The sequence below is a fragment of the Onychostruthus taczanowskii genome, unplaced genomic scaffold, assembly GCF_017590055.1.
Source record: "Onychostruthus taczanowskii isolate IOZ18803 unplaced genomic scaffold, ASM1759005v1 scaffold144, whole genome shotgun sequence".
NCBI classification, from domain to species: domain Eukaryota; kingdom Metazoa; phylum Chordata; class Aves; order Passeriformes; family Passeridae; genus Onychostruthus; species Onychostruthus taczanowskii.
Genome location: NW_024498619.1, coordinates 1,161,718 through 1,172,080, shown reverse-complemented (window position 1 = coordinate 1,172,080; position 10,363 = coordinate 1,161,718). Strand labels below are relative to the sequence as shown.

The window sequence follows — 10,363 nt, the reverse complement described above, 5'->3', positions numbered from 1 at the left end:
GGCGCAGGCGTCGCCGCGGAGCCGGCGGGACGGGAGGGTGGGCGTGGGGTGCGGGCGGTGCTGCGGGCGGCCGCGGCTGAGCGGGAGGCTGCCCGGCCGCCGCCGCCTCTCATGCCTTCACGGCAACAAAGAACGCTCTGAGCGGCGGGGGAAGGCGCCGGGCCCCTGGCTGTACCCCGGCAGTGCCGGCGCGGAGGGCACCGAGAGACGATGGCGAGGAAGGGCGAAGCCTCCGCACATCTCTACGGTGAGCGCGGGGCACGGCGGGGCGAGCGCCGGTGCTGGGGCGGGGGCGGTCGGCGCCTGTACTGCCTCCGGCCTGTTTACAGCACGGATCCGCCCGGCCGGACAGCGGCGGCCAGAGGCAGACGGAGTTTGTGTCCCTTGGCGAACGTGGGGGTGCGGTGGCCGCAGGGTCCCCCGTGTCGGAGGTAGACCCCGGGACGCCGGAGCGCCTGGCTCGGCCTGGAGCAGAGTAGGACGATCGGTTCAGGGAAAGAGCTGGTGGGCGCAGAGATGGGGGCGGGCAGACCTGGAGCTTCCGCCGCCGCCCTCGCCGCGGGAGCAGGTGCGTTGTGGCCGCTTTGTCCGCGTTCTGGGGCGGAGAGGGGCCGGGCGGCAGGTGCACCCGCCGGGCCGGGCCGGGCCGGTTCGGGCCGGCTGTGGGATGCCTGAAGCGCTGTGCGGGGCCGGGCTGCCCGGAGCGCTGTGCGGGGCCGGAGCCCGTTGAGCGGTGGTACCTGTGGGCTGCCGGTGTTGGCGGTGCGTGCAGCGGGAGCTTCCCGCTGGTCCTGCTAACCGGCGCCGCGGGAAGGTCACCGGGGGCAGAACTTCATCTGGGTATTCGGGCTCTGCTTTAATTGCTCCTTGGAAGGCGGTGTATTTGCGATGGGGGACACGGGGTTTGCAAAGCTGCTTAGCTTCTTTGGAGGTGTTGCTACAAAGCTGATTTCCTCTTCCAGTGTGCGCGGTATTTCCGTGGCAAAACAAACGTGCAGAATGAGCAAACCCCTTTAGGACCAGTCTGCTGCTCCATGAGCCCCGAAGGCCTCCAGCAATGAGCTGAGTTACGCAAAAGCGTAAACGTGGCTTGGTAAAGCAGCCTTTGCCTCGGTACCACAGGCATGCTGTGTGACATATTTACACCTTGGAAAAATCTTTTTTTTAATTCACTGCCATGGTCTGAACCTTGATCTGACTAAACGAAAATCCATGGCTTGGCTTCCTTCGAAAAGGGAAATGAAAAAAAGAAAAGCCTTTAGGGAGGGAAGACAAACCACAAAGCTAAGGTGAAATAAAAATTGGTGAGTCTGAAATAATTTAACTTCTGAGCGAACCTTTTTCTACTCCTATGGAATTCAAATGGTTTTGCAGATTACTGCAGAGAGAGTGTAGGCCTAGGATCATAGATACTCAGTACTGATGGCAGAAAGAGTGGAAGTATTATTCTGGAAGAAGAGTGGGAGCACAGTATTCAGGAAGGGAAAAATAGCTTTCGAATAGAGTTCAATAACTGCTATGTATGCTTCCTCATTTGCTGTTTGTAAGCAAGAACCCTCTAGGAAAGTCATGATGGATGATACCAAGTGTTTTACTGTCATAATACAGTAATCTTTTAAACTTCATTTTGAAATCATGTTACATGGGTGAGAAAGGTTGAATCTTTTCATTCACCTTTAGGGAGGAAGGCAGCATTCTGAAGAATTATAGAATTTTTGCTATTTGAGCTGTTTCATCAGTGGGTTTACTTCATTTTAGTTCATTTACATGTATGGATATTAATAGTGGTAATGCTTATTGTGTTACTACGTTTGCAGAAATTCTGAGCAATTACTATATTCTTGTGTTGGGAAGCAAGGTTCTTTCCCTTATTAGATCCCATAATGTTCAGGACTTATAAAACGGAAACTGCAGCATTTTCAAATAGAGGATATGTAATATAGTTTTCCTTTGAAATTAGATTGCTGTAATAGTTATTCTCTTGACTTTGTTGTCTTTGCAGCTAGTTATTTATTAGCCTGCAAGTATATTTTTCAGAGGAATAGATGTCCTAAACTTCTTTCCTTGGAGTCTCAAGGATTCCTCACAGCATTTATAAATGACAAAGGCAAATACTTCTCGAAGTTTTTTAACTCGTGTCATCCATCTGATTCTTTAGAAGAGATTAGTCAAGTGCATGGTTTAGGAGTGGGGTTTTATTTTCTAAGGGAAGCAGTAATTTTCTTTCATGTGACTGCAGTATTAAATGCTGTCATGTGACTGTTGAATGTTGAAATTTACTTCATTGTAGAATCAGTGATTGTCCCTTAAACAATTTCCTGTAGCAGTGAACTGCAGTTCAGTTTTACCTTACAAATGGACACTGAAGGCCAAAGGGATGATGACATCTTTAACAAAAACTTTTGTCACTATTTTAAGAAACATTGAGGCGGCCCAATTTATTATTTCCAACTCGAATTCATCTAGCTTTTTTATATCTGTGTTTTTAGAGCTTCCCTAGGAAGAACTACTTACTCCTGATTTTTTTTGCCAGTAATGGATGCAACCAAAACTTGAGTTTTTAATTGTGATTTCCTAGTTACGGCTGTGAAGTGCTCATGTTAGGTTTCTCCTGAGAAGAATTCTATTTTTTATGTTTCCAAGCTGAGGAAGTTCTGTTTCACTTGGGACAGGTTTAGAGGAACTGTGACACTATCAAGATGTCATTCTTGTCACTTGGCCTGCATTTACCATTCTTAATTTCCTCCAGTTATGTATGTGTACCATACAGGAAGGGCATCCTCAAACCGAGGAAAATGCTATTTAGCCACAGCAGTGTGGTACTGTGTGGAAGCTATTGGCTGTGACACTACTGCAGATAAAGCTTCCCTAGCTACTGCTGGTAAATCCTTGTGCATGTGGTATGTAATTCATTTTGCCTTCTGAGTTTCAAATTTCATACCAGTGGAGTAGGTTCATATCAAAAATGAAACTCAGTTTAATACTTTATTAATATTTTCATATACTCAGAAGTGTTGCAAATAGTGACATGCAGATTCAGATGACTTACACCTTTCTTCTCTGACATAAGTTTGGTTGACTTCATCTAGGCTTTGTTGTGCATGTTTTAGGTGGGATAAATCATTTACTCTGAATAGATCTATTGAACCTAGTTACAGAGCTTCAAACATACCTGATTTTGCCAGCATCCTCGTTTTACATAAAATGATTCACTGTGGAATAAACTTAGGAGGCTGGCAGAATTTTAAGAATTTTAAACACTTCGTAATATATTCTCTGTTGTTTTTTACTGCAGACAGGTAATTTTGAGTGAACTTTCTCTCTCAGCATACTGCTTCATTTTTTGTCTGGTTCTGTGGTAATGTCCTCCACAGCATCCTTGTCCCAGGAGTTACAGTCACTAGTTCAGTATCCATGTGAGAATCAGTAATGAGTGGTGCTCATATTGAAACCAGAGCTATTCAGTATGTACATCAACAAAATAAATGAGATCAAGTGCACCCTCAGCACAGCTGCAGATGACAGCAAGGTGAGTGGTTCAGCTGACACACTAAAAGGAAGGGATGCCATTTGTGGGGGGGAGCACGACAAGCTTGAGGATCTGCAAGCTGCCTGAAGTCAAGCAAGGCCAAGTGCAAGGTCCTACACCTGGGTCAGGTGATCCCCATTATCAGCACAAGCTGGGGGATGAATGGTTTGAGAGCAATGCTGCAGAAGGACTTGGGATACTAGTGGATGAAAAATTGGCTGTGGACTGGCAATGTGCACCTGCAACCCAGAAAGCCAGTTGTGTCCTGGGCTGCATGAAAAAAAGTGGTACACCAGGTTGAGGGAGGTAATTCTGCCCCTCTACTCCACTCTGGTGAGACCCCACCTGAAGGTACTGCATCTGTCTCCAGCATTCCCAATGCAAGCAAGGCAGGGATCTTGGAGCAGGTCCGTAGGTGGGCCACAAAGATGGTTAACAGGCTGGAGTACCTCTCCTATGAGGAAAAGCCAAAAGATTGAGATTGTTCAGGTTTTTGATATGTATAAAGGGAGTTTGTGAGTAAGATGGAGAAAGATTTTTTTTTTTTTTTAACCCCTCTTTTTCTTGTTTTTTTTTTTTTTTTCCTTTTTGTTTCCCCCAGGATTTCTATTGTCAGGACAAGGGGCAATGGTTTTTAACTGAAAGAGGGTTTTGGTTGGATGTAAGGAAGAAATTTTTTATTTCAAGGGCGATTAGGTGCTGAAACAGGCTGCCCAGAAAAGCTGTGGCTGCGCCATCACTGGAAGTGTCTAAGGCCAGGTTGAAAGGGACTCTGAGTAACCTGGTCAAGTGGAAGGTGTCCATTCCCATGACATAAGGTTGAAATGAGATGAGCTTTAAGGTCACTTCCAACTCAAACCATTTTGTGGTTCTGTGAAAATATGAAAAGTACTCCATACCAGAGATGGTTTGTTCAGTAAGTGAATAAGCAATAAAACTGGTAGGATTTAGGTAATACAATTTTTCCTCACCTAGTGGTCTAGCATTTTTTTGTATTTCTTGAGCCAAATTAATTACTGCATTTTCAAGTCCAATTAAGATTCTAGAATATCTGAAAGTATCCAGGTTCTACACTGAGTAGAACTGAGCACTTGAGCTTTGTACATCTTTTAGCTTATTTATTATTTAACTTAAGCTGAGCCATTCTTGGTAGGAAGGTGTTGGTGCAGCCGTGAAGAAGGATGATACAATCAGAACACCTCTAATTAAAGAGATTAATGGAACTGTTATGCATAGTTATGCTCTATTGAGTGGGTTATATATAACTGTCACTGGACATTATCTAGAAAGGGTTTAATAAGCTAGGCTTCTTGTTGACTAATTAAACTTGGTTATATATTTTAACAAACAGGATACTAATACATAGTTGGGGGGAAATTCTCTCTACTACCATCCTAAGCCTGTAGAGTGTATTATCATCCAATCTTGCATCTCTGCTTCTCAGTCTCTCCTGTTCTACTAGGCCTGTATTTCTCTGTACTGTATCCTTATATTAGAGTCATAAATATCTCATTCTGCACAGGTTAATTAATTGTTACTGTTATATAATAAGCAAAAATGAAATAAACTGGCCATAATCATCTGGTCAGAAGAAAAAATGTTGTTAAACACACAGAAATGTGGAGATGATTTAGTAAATTCAGTAACTGATCTTCACTTGGATATGAGAAAATCTGTTTGCTCTGCATTCATTCCTGAAAGATAAAGGCACGTCACATTCACAGTTGCTTAACTGTGTTTATTTGAGTTTCCTGTTACTAGTATCTGGCTCAGAGGCAGTCAGATCTACAAAATCTGCTAATGTGATTCCTTAGCATCTGGATATTATGTCAGGGAGTCTGACATAATATTATTGTCTAATAAAATAATACAGAAGCATCTAGGGATAGTGTAAATTGCATTAACTTAGGACTATTAAAGCACATAAATGTAAGAGCTTTCCTGTGAGGTTAGGAAAAGGTGTGTTTTTTGGAATAATACTCTGATTTGTTTAATACAGGGAAGATAAATACCAAATTTGTTAACAACCTTACTTTGTTACAGTGAAGGTAAGGAAAATATGATGGCTGTGCACTGTACAACATATAAGTGAACCTGGATGTTTAGATTTCCATATGTGGAACTTGTACTGAATCATTTGGGACTTTGGAGAAAGTGTTTCAGTCAGAGGTTGAAGAAACAGTGAAGAAGTGCCCAAGAAATCCTGGAAGAAGACTAACAGAAGAACCTTTCAAAGTTCTTTTCAACTTTATTTTCTGTGAGCCCTTACCTGGGAGGTGGTGTGATACACAGGACTCAAAGTCCATGAAGATGGTGTGGGAAAGTGGTGACAAGTCTAATAAGTTACTGCTGGGGAAAAAAAGTTTATAATAAACCTGTGTTTTATTTTTGCTAGGATGACAAGAAATAAATGCCTGGCGACTGCTAGAGTTAAGTGGATGTCTTTGATATCTAAGTATTCTTAGGCAACAGATCCCAGCAGTGACTGAGTATAATTTTGGACAAAAGACCTGTGTAACTTTATGTGAATGCTTCTGCTTTTTTTTTTTTCCCTTTTCATATTGTCAGTCTAAATTTGTCGGTACCAAGCTTTTATGGTACTGGAATTCCAGTCTCTGGAATTCAGTTCTCTCCAGGTATAGATATAAATAGCTTCATACCTGCCATTCCAAATAATAGAGCTGCAATCCATATGAAGCATCAAGAGTTTTTATCACATTAATCTGCTGTGGCACTTTGCAGCAGTTGGGATGCTATAAGCACCCAGAAATAAAAGTACAGGAGGGAATCTCTCTCTTGTGGGATAATCCCACAGAGTCTACTGCTGATGTAGAAATTCAGTGCTGTCCACATGCCCATACAAATTACGGGCAACTTTTCATGGGGAGAGATGGGATACATCTGACTGTTCCTTCTAACTAAGGGATATTTGCATTTTTCCAGCCTGATTCCACCTAAATGAAATCATCCTTTCCCTCCCAGATTGTGCTGAATAGAGCTGCACAAGTGACTGTACTCTTTGAAGGTACTCTGTTGAGCAGTCACTTTGAAGTCAAAGGTCTTCTGTTTTATTAAAACGTGGAATGATGCCTTTGATTGACCTCTGACATCTGCCAAGAAAAAGAAGTTTTGCTTAAAATGATCCTCTCCATAAAGAGGACCACTTATTAAGGTTCCCAAAAGATGTTTGGTGGGTTACTTCTTCAGCAGGAAGTCCCATGCTTGTACCTCCTTTAAATCATAGATAATCTGTTAAAATAGATTATTTAGTGTGTACTTCTGATGTGGTAAGAGTGGGAACCCGTTTGTACTTTAGGAGTATGTTTCACCAGAAAGAGGAGCTCTAACATGAGTGGGCTGGGATACCACATAATTATCTCTTCTGCACAGTTGATTGTATATAGAAGAAAGTGAGTATCTATTGCATGCAGATCATCTGGACTTGTACAAGCTGATGTGCTGTGAAATTTGGTAGCTGAGTAAATGTCCTTTATAGTCAGTGTACTTTAAAATAAATGAATATGTGGAATAATAACTCTGGTATTTGTTACATAAGATTATTTTAGGGGATATTACATTAAAATTAACTTTTTAAAATAATTGATATTTTTCTATAAGAGTCATGATTTCTTGGATATGATCAGGTTGCTAAAAACAAGCTAAGTGTAGCAAAATACAGTATTTATTTTTAGATTCCCCCCGCCCCCCTGGCAGAATGAGAAATAATTCCTATGCTGTGTTGCTTTATTCTATCAGACAAAAGGCAATAAGCTGTATCTATGAATGTGCCTTTTTGTTGGTTTCAGTACAATGCAATATCTGTGCTACCATCTAAGCAACTGCTATAAACAGGGAAGTGATGTGCCCTGTGACCAATACTCTTGAACTCTTATAATATTTATCCCCATAAATAATTTAAAGGTTTGTGTAGGATTTGTGAGATGATACAGTTCTTTCACGTATATATGTGTGTGTATTTAAGTAAATATGTATATAATATGTACATATATATTGCTAACAGAATTATTATAACTAGGAATACATAATTTCATTTGGAAAGCAAGTAACATAATGTTACATTATATTCTATTTGTAGTTACGCAGTTCATGCAGAGCAAGCAGATCCTTTCTAATTTATGCTGATAGGTTTTTCCCAAATGACTAAGTGTTGTGGCAAGAGCCATGTAACACCAGTCCACAAGCTTGAGGTTAGCCACCATTCTGGTCTCCAGTCTGAGGGAAAACAACCATCTTGGCAGCTGTCTGGAAGCTTATTTTGGAAATGTAGAGAGGATAATAAAGAGAGGTTAGCTACTGGAAACTTGGCTTTTTCTTCCAATCCTTTTATAATGAAAGGTTTTCCTTTCAACTGAGGGAATCAAAAATCTGTAGGTAGTGAATGAGTGGTTTGGGATACTGACAAGCAGAATGGGAAGAGAAATCAGTGAAAGTTTCTTAACAAAGTGAAAATAACCCCAAATCAAGTGAATCTGTAAGTGGAGATGGAGAACAAATAAACAAGTGCACTAGAATTCTGAGCCAATGGCAATCAATGAAGTTGTATAGTACACCTGGAAATGTGGCTCAGCAAGCAGAAAACAATAAACCTCCCCCCAACTGCCAAGAGATTTTTTCCAAGACTCCTCCCTGTTATGTACACTGTAACCACTGGCAGAATAAGATATATGAGAAATCTTACAAATCTTTTTTATTTATGTTCTGTCTCCCTCAAAAGTATAAGAAAAATATTGTAAGAAAGGATGGCATGATAAAGCAACTGTGTGGGGAAGTGTTTCTTTTTTTTCCCCACAGAGTGACTCTTGAGGGATGTGGATGGTCAATTAATGTATTTTTGGTCACCTGTTTTTGACTTGTTTTAAGCTGTTGGGTCAGTTCAGTTAGTGGGATCAGTTAATGACAGTATTACACTTAATGTGGGAATTAAAGTTTGTTACATTTGACTAGTCCTAAGAGGCTTGCACTAAAACCATTTTCTTTCATACTTTTAGACAAAGTATCATACTTTTATGTCTGTACCAAGGATTATCTTTAAAAGGCATCCTGCAGTGAATTTGCTTTAAAGTATTGAATTGGCCTGTATTGATTTTGCCTTTAAAATAATAAGTTGTAGCTGCTCAACCAAACAAGGGCAACTGAATGACAGTGGTCCTTAATACAGACTGCTCTGCATTTGGAAAGATTCTCTTGTTTATGGGTAACATTCTGCTTGTAGCCTGCATAATCAATGACAGAGGAAGTTCTTCTGTTCTTCTGTTCTCACTGTGTGACCCCAAGAGCCTTTCTGGAGCACTTGTGGAAGGGTAGGACTCTAGTCTGTATAGCTGTGCTTTTTTTGACCTTTCAAAAAAGCTTGCACTGTCTTGGCCTGTCTGCTCATCCTCTCACCCAGACCTGATGAGCACTTGCAAACCCTTGGGATAGCTGGGCACTATCTTAAAAAATGTTTTCCTGATGTTAGGGCATTTTAACTTTGATATCAGTCATGATTAGTGTAATAAAGGGCAAAGCCATATGTGTTTGCTTTCCCTTGCTGTGGTCTTGTACATGATTTCCACTTACAGGGAAGTAAGTGGAGTAAACTGAGATTGGTTTACTTTTCACTCATGTCCTTCCCTTTTCTTTTTCAGAGATAGATGAAAGCTAAATATTTGATCAGAAGATCAAATTATTTGCTTATATTTTTGTGGGCTATGTTTATATTTAATGACAGCTACATATTATGTTGTCTTTCTCTGCTGCTTTGGCTGCACTACAAAAGCTGTGGTAAGTTGTTATGTTGTGGTTACTCACAGCTTCCTCCTGACCATTTGACACAATCCCTCAACCAAATGCTGCTAATGTTACTAATGTAATGTTTCTGAATAATTGTGAGGTTCCATCCCTCCGGTAAAGAAAGTTTATGCACATTATTAGTATAGATGTCAAGTTCTTGTACTATAGCTGTTGTCATTACACGCATCCATTTTGACATCATCCATGCATCTGGAGTATCTGCTTCGTCTTTCATTATTGTTTGTCTTTCTCTCTGTTCTATCAATCTGTCTTCTTGTTACAAAAATACAGTTTTAGTTTATCACATGCTTCTTCATTGTTGTCCTCTGTTTTAGAGGAATTTTATGGTTTTCCTATTCTCACTCTGTTGGTTTCAATTCTACATCAAAATAAATATGAGCAAAAAGCAAGGAATCTGAAGCTTTTTTCTGTGTTATATTTGCAGCATATTTCACCATTGGAGCTTTTTTTTAAAGGTAATTGCAGATTGCCAAAATATAATCTTATTTAGAACACAAGATTTCTCTCAGGAGGAGTTTGTACTTGACTCGCAGCTGTGAATCCTCTGTAATGCATGATGGACCCCTGAAAGAAACCTGCCATTTTCTTTGACAACACCTCAGTTCAGATAAACATCAATCAAGAAGTTGTTGGAGGTGATTTTGTTAATTTGTTTTGCAGGTTTTATAGAACTAGGTAGAAAGTAGTTTGCAGCAGATTTTCTGTACAGCTGAAAGTTGTTTGCAAATCTTTTCCAAATCTTCTGCTGAGTTAACGTGTTGAATCTGTAATAAAAGAAATATTTTGGCCGTAAGAAAATCTTCTGTGGGAAGTACTGAGTAAGAAGAATGTTGCCATGTGCTATCACATTAGAAAAAGATGAGGAAATGTTTATTTGATAAAGGAAGCCTCTTGTTTGTTAGGGTTTAATGCTTGTGTGTTGCTCAAGATGGGAGACTTGCAGAATGTGTGAGAAGTTGTTCATGCTTCAGGACCATTTCCCAGTAGCACTCAAAGCAATTGAAAATGTAATTGTATTGA

The 10,363-nt window shown here is 40.8% G+C and overlaps 1 protein-coding gene across 1 annotated transcript in view; it reads left to right on the top strand.

The window, feature by feature from the left end:
* The first annotated feature begins 66 nt into the window (after positions 1-66).
* SLC44A5 (solute carrier family 44 member 5) overlaps positions 67-10,363 on the top strand; it is a 64,894-nt gene continuing 54,597 nt past the window's right edge. Inside the window, exon 1 of the mRNA XM_041398353.1 lies at positions 67-247. Coding sequence (XP_041254287.1) covers positions 211-247 — 37 coding nt within the window. The 5' untranslated portion in view covers positions 67-210. The remainder of the gene's footprint in view (positions 248-10,363) is intronic.